The 20,468-nt window shown below is 42.1% G+C and overlaps 1 protein-coding gene across 5 annotated transcripts in view; it reads right to left on the bottom strand.

Moving 5' to 3' along the window:
• The window catches only part of PRICKLE2 (prickle planar cell polarity protein 2), a 351,792-nt gene that overhangs the window by 56,243 nt on the left and 275,081 nt on the right, over nt 1-20,468 (bottom strand). For all 5 annotated transcript variants that reach the window (XM_069084179.1, XM_069084181.1, XM_069084178.1 and 2 more), the window contains 2 exons: nt 5,311-5,424; nt 1,810-1,947 (listed from right to left, as the gene is read on the bottom strand). In XM_069084179.1, the coding sequence (XP_068940280.1) occupies nt 1,810-1,947; nt 5,311-5,424 (252 nt within the window). The remainder of the gene's footprint in view (nt 1-1,809; nt 1,948-5,310; nt 5,425-20,468) is intronic.

The raw sequence follows: 20,468 nt of genomic DNA, 5'->3' as shown, positions 1-20,468 counted from the left end.
CACGTGTACAAATGTTTTATTATTATTGTTACTCAGTCATATCTGACTCTGTGACTCCATTTGGGCTTTTCTTGGCAGAGATACTGGAATGGTTTGCTATTTCCTTCCTCAGCTTACTTTACAAATGAGGAAACTGAGGAAAACAGGGTGAAGTGATTTGCCCAGGGTCACAAAACTAGTAAGTATCTGAGGCCAGAATTTGAACTCAGGAAAATGAATCTTCCTGACTCAAGGCCCAGAATGCTACTACTGTGCCACATAATGAACCTGCATTTTGGGAGACTGTTTTTTTGGAGAGGCCCAATCCATGATTATAAACTTGTAGGGGAACTTTCAATGTGCAAACTCCCTCTGCCAAAGTATATCATCAATCTTTTCATAACTTATAGTCTTAAAGAATTGCCAGAATTCTAAGAGATTAAATGTCTTTCTTAGTCACTAAAGTAACTGTGTCAGAAAGGGAAACTGAGTCAAGGTCTTATTGTCTCTAAGGCTGGCCCTCTAAGCAATATTTTGCATTGCCTCTAATAAAGATTGTTATGAATATGTAACTTTGAATCTGATGTCAAAAATCCATAGCACTGACCACATTCCTCCCTGGGATATGGATTCACGGAAGTGCAAAGGACTTTGGGCCTGTTCTGAAGTAAGGTGCCCTTTCCCTTCCCTACTTCAGCCTCAGAGACTTCCCATTTCATAGGAGATAAAAGACTTGGAGATGCAAAGTACTTAGAGAAAAGAACTTAGCTCAACTCCCTCATTTTTCAGGGGACCTAGGGCAAAGAGAAGTTAAATAATGAAATGGTTAAAAAAAAAAAAAGGAACAAGTAGAGAGGTGAGATTTGAACTTGGGTCTCCTGACTCTCAATTCTGTTCTTTGCACCATGTTCTTACCATACTACTTTATCCTCTTAATATTCTGTAATACTTAGAAGAACTCCAAGCCAGGATCACTCTCCCATAGGAGATTTCTCTCTTTCTTCTCTATCATTTTAACACTGCTTCTTTTTTTTTCTTTTAAAAAAATTTTAAATTTATTTTTAACATTCATTCAAAAAAATTTTTGAGTTGAAAATTGTCTATCCCCCCACCCACTGAGAAGGCAAGCAATATGATATCAATTATGCATATGAAGTCATGCAAAATGTATTTCCATATTAGTAATGCTGTAAAAAAAGAAAGCAAGAAACATAAAAAAAGGACACAAAATCTGCTTTGCTCTTCACCCAGAGTTAATCAGTTCTCTCTCTGGAGGCGGCTAGGTTTTTTCATCATGGGCCCTTGGGTGACATTGCTTTTCTCGTATTTGCCCCCATCACAAGGGGAACTGTTTTTACCTTTCTTTGTATGGCCAGATCAGATTCTCACACACGCTTAATTGACCGGCTAGATGAGGCCTTAGTTTAGAGAAACAGGGAAAGGCAGAAAATGAACCAACAAAATGGAGACCAGTAGATGAAGAATTTCTGGTAGTGAGGAGAGTGTCATCCAAGGAGACACTGCTTTCTCTAAACTCTCCCAGCTTAAAGTCTGCCCCCACTCCTTGGGCAGCCTCCAAATGGGTGGAAAACAAACATGAGACCTATTGACCCATTTTCCCTGGGGCAACACAACCAAGCCTTCTTTAGCATTTAGCAGACATAAGGATCAAAATTATCTTTTTGCACCTTTAAAACTAGTCCTAACATAGTCATTATCTTTTCTGTCTTGGAAGGAGCTTTGGGGGACTTGAAGATCCCTGTTTTACCCAGTGTGAGGTAGTCAGGACATGGGTAGGTTGGCCTCCTGCAGCTTTTGCAACAAATTTACCTGTTCACAAATGGCTCCTGTCATAGTGACAGGAAATGGCCTGACATTTCCTCGGCCCAGATTCTCCCGTTTCCTTTGGTTGCTGAAGAGTTTGAGCTCCCTCTTCTCCTCCTCATCCAGGGAATTACAATATCGAACCTAGGGAAACAGACAGAGCATGGAGTGGCAGACTTCATTAAGACCCCTAGTCTGGGCCTCCAAGCCACCCGGATGGACTTTTCTATATTAGACAAGAAGGAACACGGTTGGATGGACCATCCCTGCCCACATTTTAATGACCCCTTGACATGCAGTCATTTAAAGAAAACCTTTCTAGAGATTAGTGCATAGAAGTAAAAAGGTCTCAGAAAAACTAGGAAACTCCTCTTCTGATGCAGGTTTGAAAAGCCCACCAATCTTCTCTTGGCAAGCCTCATTTTCTAAGGAAGCAAGGCCAACCAACTTGAGTCTTTAAACTTACCAAGTGTAATACTTTATAATGACTGAAGCCACAGTCTTCAGCCTCCTCCCCCCTCTGGCTGGAGAACGATAACTCCTCCCAATGCCTTCCTTTATAGAGGGCAGCAACTGGACTCTGCTCACTCCTCTCTGCATCTGCTGCTCTGCCTGGATTCAGCTCCACTGGACAAGATATCCCTGAGTGGAGTATCCTCTGGTCTCCTCCCACCTCAATGCCCCGCCTCCTTTCTGTGTGTTGTCTCCCTCCATTAGACTGTGAGCTCCTTGAGGACAGGACTGTCTTTCTTTTTTATTAACTGCATATGCCCAGCACTTAGGATAGTGCTTAGTATATAGCAGGTGCTTAATAAATGTTCATTGGATTGAATCTTGAGTCTTTACAATGAAACTGAAATCCAGATTGTATTTTTTTAAGGGAAGTAGAGCTGAATGGTGGCTCAGTGGAAAGGTTTACCATCTTCCTAGATTTGCCTCCCTATGGCAACATGCCCAACATGCCAAATGCTTATTCCAGCTCAGCTAGTCTGAGGAGTTGCTGATTGACCCTCTTATGCCTGATAGATAGTTCTCTGATCTGACACTCTCCTGTCTTGTTTAGGGATGATTTCTGTGAAATGAAACCAAGGGGGTAAGGGATGGGGTCCTCAGAAATTCCTTCCAAGGCATTTTGTGTGGTGGTGACGTGTGCGTGCAAGTATATTTATTTACTCAGGGGCGTGTGTTCAGAAGAAGAAATAGAAGGGGCTTGGTTTTTTGTTTGGATTTGCCTTTGGTGAGGCAGCTAGGCAGATAAGCTTCATCCCTTCCTCTCTTTCCCAAATATAGTGAGCCAAGATTAAGAAAAGCTCAATCTACTTCTGGTCTATGGAAGACCAACCTAGTAGTCAATGTTGGACGGATGGCGTCCAACTCATTAAGGAAAACTTGGGAGTCAGAACACTTGAGTCTTAATTCTGCCTCAGAAATTGTATAGCTATGTAAGGCACAATCTCTCTCCAGTTCATTTTCCTCATCTGTAAAATGGGGATAATAATAGCACCCACCACACAGGGTTGTTGTGAAGATGAAATGAGATAATGCATTGTAAAACTTTACAAATGCTGCAGCATTGTCTGTTAGCTATTATTATTGTTAAATAATTCAAGTTGTGCTTTCATTGGCAAGCACTAAATTTAATGGAATGATAGAGCTGAAAAGGCCCACAGAGTTTATTTCATCCAACTCTCCTTAGAGATCAAATGACTTTTCTAAGGTCACACCACTGGCTGGTGGCAGAACCAAAATCAGACCGGGTCCTGGTAGGCCTGGGTCCAGAGCTGTTTCTATCAAACCACAATACTGTGGCTTCTATAATCAGGTTTTCTGATTTGAGGGAGAAGTGGATGGTTGGCGTATTTACCTTACCAATTATCTTTTGTTCTAAAATGAGCATGCTGAATGGGTCTAATTTGCCCACTGATTTGCACATATTAAATTGTCACTAACGTGAAAAGGCAATTTGACGGTATCACTTTTCATTTTAAAAAAAAAAAGCCCACAAACCATAGCTCCCCATACGGAAACAGAAAAGAGAGACCCTCTGCTGAATAAGGAGAAAAGTGCCTGTGTGCTTGTGCTCCAGAAAGACTGGGAGCTGCCCCCCAACATGTGTGTCAGGTTCACAGACTTTTAAAAGAAGGTATACCTGCCTAACTTGCAACCTGCATCTTCATGGCTGAATTGGCTTACTAGGCATTATCTTACAAGTCTCTTTCTTAACTTTAGAGGGGAAGGGGAAAGCCTGTTTGGATGAAAATAGGTCTGGATTAAATGACAACAGAGCTCACTGGGGGAATAGTCAGGAGAAGGTCCAAATGTGCAAGTCCAGGACAGTTCCCATCTCAGGGTCTTATTTTAGGGCTTGAAAATCACGCCCTTCCCCCTTTTTTTTTTTCAAATTTGGTGAGTCAAGATTTAGAAATGTTCAATCCCATCCTTGAGGATTTGGTCTTTGGGGCACCCAATCTGGGAGGAAGTGTCAGATGAATGGCACTCATCTCATAAAGAGATTTCTTTCTTTCATTAGATCTTAAGCTGGGCCTCTTATATGAACCCTGTTAATGTCTGGGTGTAGAACACAGCTTCTTTTTATGGGATTAGCTCCCTTCCCCTCCCCCAGCATTTAAATAAAAAATCATTTCCAGTTTGTAAATCTGGTTGCCTGGGGCGTGAGGTGTCTTTAAAAGAATATTTCAAAATTCACACTCACAGGTGATTTCAAGGATTAGAAATGTCCATGACCCTGACCTTTGCTTGTTAATAGGAAGCAATCTCTTTTCCAAATTTTCACCTAACTAAAAGATATGAATTCCATAGTGACAAAAACTACCAGACATGCTAGCCGTGGGACTCTGGGCAAGTCACATGCCCTTTCTCACTGTAGTTCTCTCATCTATAAAATGGGGAAAACGATAGCACCTTTCTCCTTAAGTTGTTGTGAGGGTCCAATGAAACAATGTACAGAAAGCATCTTGAAGCATTATATAAATGCTAGCCATGATAGGCTATTACTGTTGCAAATCTAGCCACCTAACTCATCCCACAGAAGATCTACACACCCAGTGCACAGGTAATGGTGCTGAAAATTACTGGGAGCCCCAATGTGTTTGCTAGGCCAGAACTGGCAAGATGAATCCTAACCAGATCCAACACCTACAGCCACCAAATGGACTGATTTTTCTTCTTAGATTGAGCAAGTATGGACACGAGCCATTCATTTCATCGTGCGCACGCTCCAGTCGTCAGTCGGTCTGCTAGGAGAGGCCACATGGGACAATACCCTCCAATCTGAACCCCAGCTTAGACCCCCCCCCACTCCCCAGGAATCTGAGTGAGTTTACTTTGGCTCACAGAAACAAAAGAGAAATAAAAGTCTGAAATATGAAGACCCAGTTTTCTCTTTGAAGAAGCCTCCAGTGGTGGCAGAGGATTACCCCCTCAGTGTAATTACTCTTCTAAAAGATTGGAAAGAGCAGCTTTCTGGGATGGTCTGTGACTCCTTACCTCATTGTCGTGTGGAGGCAGCTGATGCAGGAGCTGCTTGACCCTCAGCTTTTCTCCAGGACTGTTAACATAGGGCACCTTCTCCTCTGGAAGACAGCTGTAATACTGGTGAACCTGGGGGTCAGAAAACAGACAACCACAGCAATTACTCCCCTGACTGCTCCACTCAGACTGCACCCAAAGATCAGGACGTGGTAACTAACCATGCCAGCCAGAAGGTCCCTGGAACAAATCGACACCTGACCAGGTAGGAACTGTGCCCCGGGGAAGGCGTCTGTCACTCAGCAAAAAGCAAAGAAGCTTCCTCCTGGCCCACGGTTGAGGCAGATCTAATGCCCCTTCCTAGCAAAAGGAAGCCGGGCATTCACACTGGGGAAGGCCGGCACACGGAGGGCTTTCCCGTCGGAATTCTCGAAGGCTGGACTTTACCATTTTCTCAGGTAGACTCCGATATGCTAGCGTGCGTCCCTGGCCAAGGGGATATGTCAGTGCCTGTTTCTGCACTGGAGTCTAAAGCTGTTCCTTGGCATTCAACGCACTCCTTGGGTACCTCAGCCTCCACCTACACCCAAAGCCCTGCAGGCCTTCCCCGCTGCTGCACGGAAGCACCCCAACAGGGAGGGCTGCTAGAGCATTTTGCTCACTCCTGGGCTCCCGAGCGTGTAATTAGAAATCATTATGAAGGCATTAAATAGTAGGAACTTGTGGGAATGCTGTCTTAGTGATTTTTATGGATATTCTTGGGCCCTCAACGTTTGTCCAACACCTGCCTGGAAAGTCACCAATGACCCAAAGTTGTCCGTATCAAAGAAAACAGGCTCTCAAAAACTTCACAAAACCCGCGGTGGTGGTGGGCACGCTCCTTTATGCCAAAGTGTGGAAAACAAGAGGCTAAGAAGAAGAGGACCACGACAGAATGTTGGCAGGATCTACAGGAGGCCAGGAAAGATCCTACAGGCCGTGCTGATGACATCATGGAAAATTCACTTCTCAAGACACCTTTACCATCACCCACGGCTCCAGGAAAACAAGGTATCTGGTGGGGGCTGAGAAGGGGAAAGGCAGGGAACCAATGCAATTGGGTCAGCTGGATTCTGCCAGAGTTCTGTGAATTTCTTTTGTAGGTGGCCACCTGAGTGTTAAATGAAGAGCTGGGAAAAACCCAAATGCATTCAAGAAGTAACATTCTGAGCGGCCGGGGACCTCTTAGCTTTGAAATAATCAGTTAAAAAAATACAAGAAAGTCATCTTTATTCATATATTTATATATACATAAATGTGTGTGTGCACATGCATCATCTTAATAGAGAACTAAGGCAGTATATAAACAAACTGCATATTCTAGAATCGCTGAGTTTAAAGTAGTGGTTTCTCCCCAATATGTCCCCAGGGGCATCTGGCAAGGAGAGACAGAGAGAAAATATGGAAAGATAGCCCCAAATCACCTTATGTTCCTACAGTTCATTAATATGGTACAGAGATACATAATATGGTACAGAGTACAACACTTGAGTTACACACACACACACACATACACACACCAAGTCACAAATCAATTTCAAACTAGAAGCTGACCACTGACCAACCATCTGCTTGCATGTGAGAAGCAGCAGCCCAGTGTGGTGGGCAGGGCTTTGGATGTGGAATGAGGAAAGCTGGGCACACAGGAAACTTCCAGAGGAGAAGACTCCCTCTTTCAATAGTGCTTCACACCTTGTCTGCAGCTTAAAAGCTGACAGGGTTGGCTGGGACATCCAGAGGGTAGGCGACGCCACCGAGCCACAAGTCCTTCGATCCAGGGTCTTCCTGTTCCTAAGGATGACTTTCCATCCCCTGCACCACGTGGTCAGGAAAACCTGGTTTTAAATCCGGGCTTAGACACGTAGCTACTGTATAACCTTGACACATCACTTCATGTGTCTGAGTCTCAGTTTCCCCAGCTTGATGTCCTCTGAGGTCCCTTCCAATTCTAAATCTAGGACTCTTTTCCTCCCTTTGGAAGGGAGGGAGGGCTCCTTAAATGCTTTTCCTCTTGGATGGTATGGCAAGTTGAATGAATCCCAGCCCAGGGGTTAATGCCCAGTGCCACTCAGGTCAGTTACTTGCCAAAGGGCAGGTTCAACACCAGCTCATCAACTTCACAATTCCTGCTATGTTTCTATCACATTAGGAATAATCATTAATATTGAGTGATTCATTATTCATGCTGGAATAATAAGAATGGTACAATTACAGCTTGGTGGGCATGTGTGTGTGTGTGTATGTGTGTGTGTGTGTGTGCTCGCTCAGCTCAGCAATCCAAAACCCTCCCCAGGGGCTCTTAGGAGCTTAGGAAGCTCAGCTAAATCCTCATACTCAGGGCCTAGATCTAGGTAGGGCTGGCTGGTTGTGCTTTTGCCGTCTCCCCTAGGCCAGATATACCCAAAATCCAACAGTCTGGACATTGCAATAGCTTTCTTTAAAATTTTAAAATGCAGGCGAGTGTGCAGGAGAATGAGATAATGACTGAAGTGCTTTGGACACCTCAACATCCTTTATAATGGTTTTATCATCAGCATCATTACTGTGTGGTGTGGTATACAGATCACTAGCTACAGAATTAGGAATACCCATGATCAAACCCTGCTTCTGACACATCCCTCCCTAATAACCATGCATTTATTTTGTCTTTAATCTTTATTTACTTATCTTAGCAAATATGGTAATATCTGTAAAATGCTTAGGACATATGTAGTACATAGTCAGTGCTTAATAAATCAGTCTTTCCCTCCACTCTCACTCCTTTCTTCTTTCCTGTCTTCCTCACTCCCTCCCCTCCATATCCCCTTCCTTTTCCCCTTCCTTCCTTCCCTCCCTTTTTCCTTCCTTTACAAGCCCCTTGTAAGCAAGGACTGTTTCCTTTTCTGTCTTGTATCTTCAGAGCCTAGCATGGTACCTAACACATAGTGAGTATTTAATAAATCAATTAACAACATTGTTGAGTGACTGACTGACAATCTTTTAGGGTCACAGGCAATTTTTTTAAGATTCAGGTGAGTATCCCATCCGCATCAATGGAGATGAGCTCCCTATTATCAGTAAAATCAGAGGTCCAGACCAAAAATAATATCACTAATCATTATCATTAAGCTCATGAAAATCAAACCACAATATAGGCCTAAATTATGAGATTTTGTGAGTCAGTACTGACCTGGCCATCAGATAGAAATTGATGTCTATGGGCCACTTTCAAAATCATTTAGAGGATTCATTACTGAGATTTACTTTCATCCCAAGGCCATCCAATGACCATTGGATCATTGCCATTCTAGACTACAGAAAGAATCATAGAATTATATACGGAAAAATAAAAAGCTTTGGCAGCCATTTAGTTCAAACCTCTCATTTCACAGATGAAGAAAATGAAAAACCCATAGAGAAGTGGTGACCCATCAAAATTAATCCAGCCAGAGAGATAATGAACTAGAACCCATGACTCCTGATTTTCAATCAAGGGCATTTTCCATTGCACCATGAGATCTAGCCTTCATGAACATCACAGGCCAGTCTGCTTGTTCCCTCGTTTATTTATATGTTCATTTTACCAGCCTGAAGTGCATTTAGGGTTAGGAAAGTGGAATGAACTGTTTCAGCAGGAGTGGGGGACTCCCCATTCCTAAAGGTCTCCAAGAAAAGACTGAATCAGCACTTGTCAGGGGTGTTAAAGTTGAGATTCACTTTCAGTAATGAGTTTGACTGGATACTCAATGAGATCCCTTCTGACAATGATATTCTTTCATCTTTATTTTCTGACTAAAACTAAATTAGTCAGTCAACAAAAATTTATTAAGTGAATACTACTTGCTAAGTACTGGGGATATGAAATTTCCCCCTCTCAATCCAAGTGAAAATCTACTGAGTCTTTCCTCTTAATGTGAGGCTAGAGGAGAAATTGTTGATGATAAATGTTTGTTGATGAATCCAGTCTTTAGAATCACTCGATAATCCAGGAGGAAAAATACATTCCTCTAGCATTGTCCAAGAATGGTCCCCTTTCCCCCTTGGCAATCTTCACCAGAGTACAGAAGGAAGCAGATGGATTGGAGAGAGAAGGCAAAAAATAGCTATCCTGAATTCCCGATCTGTTTCTGGCTGAATTCGGAAATGGTGAATATGTTTTCCCTCCATCCTTCTCCATAATAAAACTACTGTATGGCCCAAAATAAATAGAAAAGAAAGCAACCAGTGAGGGGAAATATTCAGTGTACTTCCTGGCACTACAAAAATCCATTTGGCTCCATCCCTGAAAAGTCCTGTGTATGATTCCTTTTTACCCAAACATATTTTGCTCTCTAATGTCTATGAGGAAATGAACAAGTCTATGGACAACAACTGCTTGTAAGCTTTCCTCCTCCATCTGGATCCTTCTTTTCCCCGTTTAGCTTCTTTGCTGATCCTGTAGTCACTTCCAAAAGTCAAGAGTGAGAGTGGGCATTGAGCACCAAGTTCACAGTCAGACTTGGATTTTGTCTGGGCGACGTCATCCCAGGTGACAGTTTCTTAACCTGAGATCCATGAACTTTTGGAAATTATTTTGGTAACCTTATATCCATATGATTGGTTTCCTTTGTGTTCCTATGTCTTTTGGGCATTATATTGAGAAGGGGTCCTTAGTTTTCTCCAGATAGTCAAAGGGGTCCAAGAGAGAAAATGTGAAGAATGTCTACCCTGGGGCGACTTTTCCTTCACCAAGGGCACTTCAGCCAGTGAGCTGGCTTACAGAACTTGGTCACTGAGAGCCTTTGGTTAAGGTCTTGGTTAAACCCTTGCAAATGCAAGGGTTGGCTGGAAGTTCTTTTCCTTTTCAGGCTGGAAAGAAAGAGATTTAGAGAGAAAAGAGAGTGAGGCTCTGGCTCGCCCAGTTTGCAATGAATTTTAGCAGCTGATTGGACAGCATTTCTCCCCGAGCACAGTGAGAGAGTCACATGCTGGTGGGGGAAGTGTGGAGAAGGGGGGGTGGGGTGGGAGTTTTGATTTATAATAATGATATCTGGCACCGGACAGCCTTAGCAGTTTCCAAAGGACTTCTCTTTCTATATCTCTACTTCACAAAAATCTAGCCAGGTAAGGTAGGAATAGTACATGAAGGCCTGAGTTCAAATCCCACTATAATCCTCATCACCAGGATAATTGTAGGTTAGTCATTTAACACTCCCTGAATCTTAGCTTCCTCATCTGTAAAATGGAGATAATCACCCCTGCAGCTGTGCCACCATAGGCCTGTTTGTCAGGCTCAAATGAGACACTGAGTGGAAAGGGTTTTGTAAACTTTGAAGAGCTATTAGGTCAGTTGTTATTATTGGGGGAACACCCACATTCCACATGTACACCTATGGAGATATAAATACAAGATCTAGACAAGAGAAAGGAGCTGGGTTCAAATTCTGCCTCTATCATATTGGTTGTGTGACTGTGGGTAAGTCATTTAACCATCTGTCTCTGTTTCCTCATTGGTAAAATGGGGTTTATAATAACACCTATTTCCTAGGGTGGTTGTGAGGATGAAATAAGATAATATATTTATAGTGCTTGAGATATCTTAAAGTACTCTATGCAGGTTAATTGTTACTGTAATTATAATTATTATTACCTCCATTTTCTAGATGAGGAAGGTGACTTGGCCAAAGTCACCATGTTAATGAGAAAGAGGTCTCCTGATGTTTGGGCCTAGAGCTGTTCCCCTCTCCCCTCACCCCACAACCACACACAGTACTCCATCTCTCCTCACTGTGTCTTTGCACAGGCTGTACCTCATGCCAGGAATGCAGTCCTTCATTACTTACATCCCTTAGCATCCTTCAGTGCTCAGCCTAAGCACCACATCCCACATGAAGGTTTAAAGTTTTATTTTTAAAAAGTTTTCCTGCAGTGTTTTGTTTTTACATCACAAACACTTACAGATAGCTCTCACTTGGTGAAAGGATTTTTTCCAACAAAGGGAAATAGTTAAGTAAAACTAACAATACAAAGATGTCATTTGAAAGTGCATGAAACAGTTCACATCTGTGGCAAACCTCCTCTATTAAAAAAAACCAAACAACAGAAATGGATTTTCTTCCCTCCACCCCATTTGAAAGAGGGAAAGAAACAATTTTCTGTAAAAAGTCTACAGTCAAGCAAAACAAATTCTCTCAATGACTGTATACAAATACACATACACACATATATCTACGCATATGTATGTATACATGTATATGTCTCATTTCACAGCCCAAGTCCATCACCTCTGTAACTGACAGCATGGCTCCTCGCTAGTCTTCAGGAATCATGAATGGTTATTGTATTAATGATAGCTCTTACAGATTCAAAGTTAAAGGCTTTTCCTGGTTCCTTGCCAGCACCCAGCCATAAGTGCTTCCCACCCCTGAAATTACCTTATAATTTTAAAAAATGGTATCCTAGCTCTGGATCTGGAAGGGGCCTCAGACGTTCAGCCCCCTCATTTGACAGATGAGTAAAAGGAGATGTAAGGAGAGTGAGTGATTTGCTCAAGGTGACATAGGCATCAAGAGGCAGGGAGGACATTTAAACCTGGCTCCTTCCTTTTACATATCTTGTTTTTATCCATACATGCACCTTTGTTTCTCCTGATAGACTGTAAGCTCTTTAAGGGTAAGGACTGAGCCCCTTAACACACAGCTTCTCAGTAAGCTGCAAGAACAGAGATGCTGGGTCCAAATCCCACTTCTGATGATACCAGAGCCTTCGTCTCACATCTGTGAAATAAAGAGACTACACAAGGCATGAAGTATTCTCTCCAACTCAAAATCTCTGATATCCAGGCTTTCTTTCTGCCACGCCAGGGTGCCTCCTTATAAAATGGTTAATGTCTTGGAGACCGAGTGAGGAAGCCTAGGGGAAGCACTGGGAGACAATCCAGGCTGAATCCAGAAGGAGCCAAGTCTAGGGAAGGGTCAGACGTTGGTCCCTCCCATATCCCAGGGCCCTCGTTCTGCTGTTTTGACTTCTAGTGGGAGTCCAAGATGACAGGTAGAAGGAGAAGGGGGAGGAGGATTCAGAATGCTCAGAAATGGAAGGCTTCAAACTCTCATCTCTGGCATGCCATGCCACACATCGAAATGTGGGGAAGATTTTACAGAAGCCTATATTAACTGAGGGACTAATAGCAACATTGAGTCTTTATTTCCTGGTTTCCCTAGCCTGCATTTTAAGGACTTGGAACCTCCTTGCCTCTCAGTTAATCTACCTGCCACATGGAGAGGCAATCAATGGCGACCCCAGAGGAGGGATGACAAGCAGAAATGGGTCACCTTGGAGAGCGGTGTCATGGAGAAGCCAAGCTATAGTACACAATACAGATCTCCAGTACCAAGCTGGTTTTTGTTGTTGTTTTGTTTTATTAAAAGTGTACACTGGTTCCCTAGGTGGATATTTCAATAATATTCATTTAACAAAGCAATACTGAGCAGAGAGAATGGATAATAGACTTCTTCTGCCTGTGTTTCTTTGCCTCATCCCTTTGCAAAAACAAGAACTCTGCAAATGACCTTCATTAGTAGCATCTGAGAGGATAAATAGCACCCTGTTTTGCAACAGCAACCCCCCAATCTCTTCTCTTGGATACCTAGATTCCAATTTAAATTGGTTTACCGCTGAAACAATTTAAGGGGAGGGGGATCACAATTAATGTCTCCAGCACACTTATCTCCTTCCCACATGCTTCAGATCAAAATTGGGAATAAAAAACTCATTTAGGGAGTTGCAACAGAGATGTTTCTGAAAGGAGAAAGCAAGCAGCTATGTTGAAGCAAGTTCCCTCCAGGTCCTGGTTCCCCCAACATGCTGCTGGATTCTCACACAAACGTTGGGAAAAGTGTGTCAGGGGTAAGAGGAGTAAGCAAAGTAAACCTGGTCCATTCCCTCCATGTGTGCCAGGGCTAAGTAGTTTAAGTAACTTCCGTGTTAAAAAAAAAAAAAAAGAAAAAGATGAAGGGAAAAAATTACTGACAATGGGATTCTTCTTTAAAGGGAAGGGGTAGAATAATTCTTGTAGGAGAAGCTAGAAAGTTCTTTAAAGCCAAGCCAACTGCATTTGGATAAATTGAAGAAAATGATCCTAGGTTCACATACTGTAATTTCAAGTCACATTAGTGAATCTTTCTCTCCTTCCCATGACTCCTTACCTCCTTTCCCTTTTAAGGTCCATCCTTCATTCAAAAGATTAAACTGTCCATTTCAGTGAGGATACACATTTCCTTTTGGTTAAGGGAATTATCTGTTAGTTAACAACTTCAGTCTGTCTTTAAAAAAAAAAAAAAAGCCCCAGAAATCTGAAGAGTGAGCTCAGAATTACAAAAAGAGAGTGAGAAGTGGACTCAGAGGCTCTGGGTTAGAATCCTAGCTCTGTTTCCCATGTAAAATCCCTATGGGCATACAGTCTTGGAACAATTCTGGGTCTCAGCTCCTTATCTGAAAACAAAACGAGGGGTTTAGACTAGATTCCCTACATGGTGCAATTCCAAGATTGCAGCCTCTCTGTGACATAGAGATTCCCTCACCTTGACTTTCTCAGGATCTCCTTACTTACAGCAACAAGTGAGTGACTTTTTATAGGCTTTCTAGTCTATCCCTCTGATTTAACAGTTAAGGAAACTGAGGCCCAGAGTCCTGAAATGTCTTGCTCAAGGTCATACAGGCTGTAGAAGCAGAAACAAGTTTCAGAACCAGATCCTGACTCCAAATCTAGTGCTCCTTCTACTGTACCCAAAGAAAGTCAACTGTTTGCCTCAGTTTCCTCACCTATAAAATGAGCCGGAGAAGGAGACGGCAAACTACTCCAGGATTTTTGCCAAGAAAACCCCAAATAGGGTCATGGAGACTTGGACACAACTAACAGATTTGCATTCTTTCTTTGCTGAAAACTTTGACTGATAGGTCCCTCCCAAACAGCCTCATAATAAGGAGAGTTAGTGGAACAGGAGATAGAGCACTGGTACTTGGAGTTCAGAACTTCTGCCTCAGTACTATCCATAAGGTTCAGGAGAACCATTTAACCTCCTACTCAGTTTTCTCATCTGGAAAATGGGGGTAATAATAGCATTTGATGAGATAATCAATGTAGAGTGCTTTGCAAACAGTGCGACATCAGAGTTGGCCATTATTAACTTATATACACATATACATAACTCAGTTGTTATTATTGCTGCCCAGGGTCACACAGCTACTACATGTTTGAGGCTAGATTTGAACTTAGGAAGATGGGTCTACCTGGCTCCCAGCCAGGCACTCTGTCCACCACACCATCTGGCTGCCCCAGGTAACAAGCGCAAACTACTTTAAAAGCTCTTTGGAACGTGGGATGATTTCCTTTTCATCTTGGTATCACCACTTCCTAGCACTGGGCCAGGCACACAGAAGCTGCTGGTCAATTTGATGGATTAAGCAGGGCAGGTGGGTAGGCAGGTGTCGGAAAACCAAATAATGAAGGAGCCTTCCTATTTCTGCAACTGAGAACTGATGCTTCGTGGCCAGAAGCTAGCCTCACGTGGCCCCAGAAAACAGATAGTGCCGTTTACACATTCTAGACAAATGGAGGTCTACTATCTCCTCCTCAGGGACGGGAAGCTTGCGTTTAACCAGACCAGGAATGCTGCCTGTTAACATAAGTAATCAGTAAACACGACTCCAATGAATTCACATGCCCCAGTTCTGTCCTCAGGTCCATAATCCATGTATGCTTAGGAATAAAGCATTATTTTTAAAAATGCATCTGCACTAAGACACAAGGTTTCTCACTTTCCAGGAGCTTAAAAACAACTCTGCCAATGTCACAAATCGGTATTCTCTCCACTGCATCAGGACAGATTCTTTTTTAAGACCTTGTGAATAAAAGGCCCAGCTCTGACCTCTCACAGATATTCGGGTTATCTCTTGGCTAGATGGGTTAAGACGCCTGTCAGGAACAGCCACAGATGGGCAATTCCATCATACTCCAGGTGTCTTAATTTCAAAGGGCAGCTAAGACTGGTAGGGAGACTATGCATTGGCTTCTTCCTGTTACCAGAACTGATCATGACTCAAGATCCTCAGGCTACCACATATACACACACATAAATGTACATTTAATTATTCAAAATATATGGATGTTCACACATACACATACTCACAGACATAATACACATATGCACACGCATGTATACATTTACATATACACAAGTCACCATTCCAATATCACACCATTGTGGAAATAACATTGAACCTGGTATTGCAAAACTGGTTTAAATTCTCTTTTTGCCACTTAGCAATAAGATCTCAAGGAAATTTACTTCACCTTACCAGAACTCAGTTTCCTTATCACTTATAAGTGAGATTTATATTTATAAGTGAGATCATTTACAAAGTGAGATTTCTGTAGATTTCCATAATCAAAATATTTAAATATGCATAAATAAGATTAAGTTAAAACATTAAAACCAATTTAAAAGGCGGGCGTATAGATCCAGTGAGATGATGTCTGTTAACCACTTAGCAACCCTCCCAACACTGCTATGTAAATGTCAGGCATTAACATTTGTTCTGTGAATTTTCCACAGAAAATCTATAATCCTATCTTGGCTTGCCACAAATCCTTACAAGGCTACTGGTCTCCTGCACTGTCCTGCTGCTGCATGTCCAAGCAATTCAAATCTCGATAAATCAAAGCTAATTTCAGAAGGGACCTCTGCTCTCCACCTTGTGATTCAGAATACTCCAATGCCAAACAATAACTTTTTAGATGATCTCATTCTGAATAATTTACATTATGGTTTTCCCCTATTAATATAGAACAGTGATGAGAAATCTTTGGAAATAGGGAAGGCTAAAGCTGCCTTCTAATTTCAGGTAACCCTTTAATTCAATTCAACAATTTAATTCAATTCAACCAACATTTTCTAAGTGATATTGATAATGCTGGGTGTTGGGGCTACAAAAATGAAATAAGAACCAGCTCTTGATTTTGAGGGGTCTATAATCTAATTATTATGATTATTAATAATATGAATAACTAATATATTATATTTACAAAGGATTTTGAATACATTACCTCATTTGATTTGATCAAATGACAAAACAGAAATGATAACTGCTTATAGCAAATTCTGAATGGCCAACGTCCTTATGGAAATATATCATTAAGACAGAACCTAAATATTAAATTCAATCAACTGTTTTTGGTTATCCTTCTTATGGTGGCATTGTTCTGGTCACTCCTTTGAGAGGCCAGAAATGAATTTCCCCGGGGTGGCCGCTGTGGTAAAGCTTCTGCATAGTTAAGAAAAAAAGAGCAGTCAAAAAGCTATGAGCAGTGATTAATCTGCTAATTATTATTTCACAGGGCAGTGATAACAGATGATAACTTATCAGCCCAGTGAACAGTGGGATAGAACTGGAACTGCTAGCCTTCATTAACACTCTTCTAACAAGCAATTCAGCCTCCCTCCCTCCCTGTCCTTTACTTTTCCACCAAGCTCTCAATCCCTCTATGCTGCCTTTCGAGTCTTTACTTAATCTTCCCTGGCTATTATTTGGAACTGTAGAACATTATTTGATTTGCTACCCAAGCTGGTATCAGTAGTCTCCAATAGAAAAGAAGATTTTCCACCCCTCGTATAGAAAAACACCACCACGAGTCCATCCTGTTCACTGTGTCCAGTTTCTTCTATGTCTGAAAGTGGGAGCATCAATGATTTCGTTTCTGACTTATGAAATAATGATCTTACTCTATTTCTCTGCCCTTCTGTTTCTTTAGCTAAAATGTGTCCCTCAAATACAGGCAGAGAGACTGCTAGGTTCCTGAGACAAATCTAACAACTTTAGCAAATGATGAGAATGTCCATAACAATCCTGCTTGTATGCCTCATCGTGGTATCAGCTGGTGTTAAGGTTCTTAAAGGCCTTGGCATCAGGGCCCAAACTGCCTGGTGGTCATACACCAAGAACTGGACCAGGGATGAGCTGTGTCAGAAAGTGACCCGTCTAGCAAAGTTCCAAGAGGCTTATCTCCAGTAGTCTGTCTACTAGGCAATGACTTTTTTGGGGGGGGACCCCACAATTTAGAAAGTCTATTAAGGTGTGAAGAAGTAGCAATCTGCACTAGTGAAGAGAGTACTCATACCAGTAAACTTGTGGATATTTGAAATATTGAAATTAAAATTTTTTAGTCCCTCTAAGCATCCCATACTCCAGTAACACTAGACTGTCACACACACACATGTGCACCCATATTCTTTCTTCTCTCCATGCCTTTGCTTATGAGTTTCCAATAGCTGGAATTCTATCCCTAAGGAGGAGACAAGACACCAATCTTGTAGGCAATTTTCCAGAAATACCATGAACATTAGGTCAACATTCAATAATGAAAACATAATGAACTTTTCTCTATGCTAATGTAGGACAGTAAAGATGTGAATAATAGAGTTGGTGATTCTAAAATGATTACTATTTATTCTCAGAAACAATTATATACTTTTTTCTAAAGAAAAAAAATAGACCACTATGTTGTTTTGGTCCATATTAAGTGTAGAAGGTATTCTTTGGGCATCTGTCAATGAAAGACAGGGTGAGATGGCCCAGGACTGTGCTGTGTCAGTGGGTGAAAACCCTGGATTGTCCACAAAATGGTTACAGGGTTATTGAGTGGATCTGGGATTTAATTGGCATAAGAAATTCTAACCCTCTAACAATACAGGTTGGCTCCTTTTCTGCCACCTACAGTCTTAGGGAATTGCTGGGAGTATTGAGAGCAGGGTCACACAGTCAGGCTGTATCGCAAGCAGGATTTGAACCCAATTCTTTTTTTCTTTTTGTTTTTTGGAGGGCAATTGGGGTTAAGTGACTTGCCCAAGGTCACACGGCTAGTAAGTGTTAAGTGTCTGAGGTCTGGTTTGAACTCAGGTTCTCCTGACTCCACGGCAGGTGCTCTACTGTGCCACCTAGCTGCCCCTTGAACCCAATTCTTTCTGGCTCCAAGGCCAATTCTTTCTGCCAGTCTCACCACACTGTCTCTGTAAGTGGTCACAGGAAGGTTTAAAGCTGAAGGAGACCTTAGAAAAATCACTGCTTTACAGACAACTGAGACCCAGAGGAGTTAAGACTTAGGCAACAATATGCAAGTACTAAGAAGCAGAACTGAGATTTGGAACCACATCCTGACTCTGAATCTAAGTCTCTTTCCATGACCCTGTATATCCATGGTAATTTGGGGTAATTGATGGTAATTAATAAATCCAGAATCCAAACAACCTCAAAGGTCACCCAGTCTAACTACCTTACTTTACTGATGAAGAACCCAGGGTTGGGAGCAGTAAACAAGGTCCCGCAGGCAGAAAGGTGCAGAGCTAACAGTGACAACTGGTCCTGACTCTGACCCAGAGCTCTTTTCACCATAAGAAGGAAGGTCCCCTTCCCCCTTCCTTCTTATCATTCCAATGTGCTGCCTTGTCTGTTCTCACATACCTGGAAGGGAGTGAGCTGGCAATCTTTGGTCAGAAGGAAACACCTTCGGAGAAACAACTTGACCTGCCCCCATGACAAAGGCAAAGCTTCAGCGTAGACAGAAGATCTCAGAAACCCCTGCTTTAAGCTCTCCCATGTGGACATGGTGACTCCTCTTCCGGAATCTATGCCCCAAAGCATACTGCTTGAAATATTTTCCTTCTACTCGGAGGAATGGTGTAGAGAAAACCCCACTGGGCTGGAGGTCAAGAACCATGGCTCAGCTCAGAAAAAAAGCTTTGCCTATTAAGCTTTCTATGCCTTATCCATGAAAGGATAGGGTGGGATGAAGTCAGAGGGGTCAAATAAGTAGCCCTCCTCAACTCCTGAGGGCAGCCCAAACCAGATTAAAATGTAATTGGAAAATGTTTTCATGTAAAATCATGTATTTTTTTCTATTCTACTATGTTATGGAAATGCTTGCTTTACTTATTAAGCTTAGAATAAAATAAATAAAAATTTTTAAAAGAAAAATAAAATAGAATATGAATAACATTAAAATGTGGTTTTCTAAGTCAATACGTGGCCCATGAGGATCCTTATGTATAATTTAGTGATCCTATTGCCACTGGACTTCGTGTCCTCTAAGGCTCTTTCCAATTCTTCCTCATCTTTCTGATGCCCCCTCTTTGACCACGAGTTTCATAACCCAAAGCCAGCTTCTTGTACCTAAGTGGGTGGTTCCAACATTAATCTCTTTATATACTATGGACTCAAGTTAGATTTTTCCTTTTCCATTGTCAAATCAATCTTCTAGAAAGTTAATGGATTCAATTAAATTCAATAAACATTTCTAAAGCATCTACAATATAAGTGGCACTGTGTAAAGAGGGGAGGATATAAAGGCAAAAACAAGAGTCCCTGCGCTCATGAAGATTACATTCCATTGAGGGAAAACCTGCTCCAAGGTAAATAAATACTCAACAGACACAAAACAAAAAGGTAAGTTCAGTGGGGTGGTGGAAAGGAACCCTAACATCTGAGAAAGGTTCAAATGCAGCAAGTGGATCCTGAGCTGTGCTTCAAGAGAAGTTAGGATTCTATGACTGACAGAAGAGTGTAATAGGAAACAACAGAGATCACACACATCCTAAACCAAGTGTCTTCCTCTAGAAACCAGCTCCTCCCTCTTCCTGATTTTCCAATGTCTATTATGACACCATTAACTTCCTCATCACTGCCATTCAAACCCCTAGGGCCATCTTGAGCTCTACTCTCTTGCTGCCTTGTGCAGAATTGCCAAATTCCACTAACTTTCCATCCAGAATGCTCCTTGTGCATTGCTTTCTTCCTACCCCAACTCCACCAGCCAAATTCAGGCCCTTGTTTCCTATCACATGGGCTTTTTCAATAACCACCCAAATGGCATCCCTGGTCCCATTCTTTCTCCTCAAATCCATCCTATTCTTTCAGATTCATTTGTTCTAGAGCACTGTTCTAGTCATGTCACTTTCCTGCTCCAAAATGTTCAACAATTTACTGAGTGAGTAGACCAAGGTGTCTGAATGAGGACCCAGCTGGTTGGGTAATTCAGCTCATCCTCTCCTCCTCTCCAAAGGTGTTTACTGGCTAGATTCCTCCCTCCCTCCCTCCCTCCTTCCCTCCTTCCCTCCTTCCTTCCTTCC

Source organism: Petaurus breviceps, unplaced genomic scaffold, assembly GCF_028583685.1.
Source record: "Petaurus breviceps papuanus isolate PSGF00001 unplaced genomic scaffold, PetGlider_PUasm1.0 174, whole genome shotgun sequence".
Classification (NCBI taxonomy): domain Eukaryota; kingdom Metazoa; phylum Chordata; class Mammalia; order Diprotodontia; family Petauridae; genus Petaurus; species Petaurus breviceps.
Note: the sequence above shows the minus strand (reverse complement) of the source record. Positions and strands in the feature narration are given on the sequence as shown.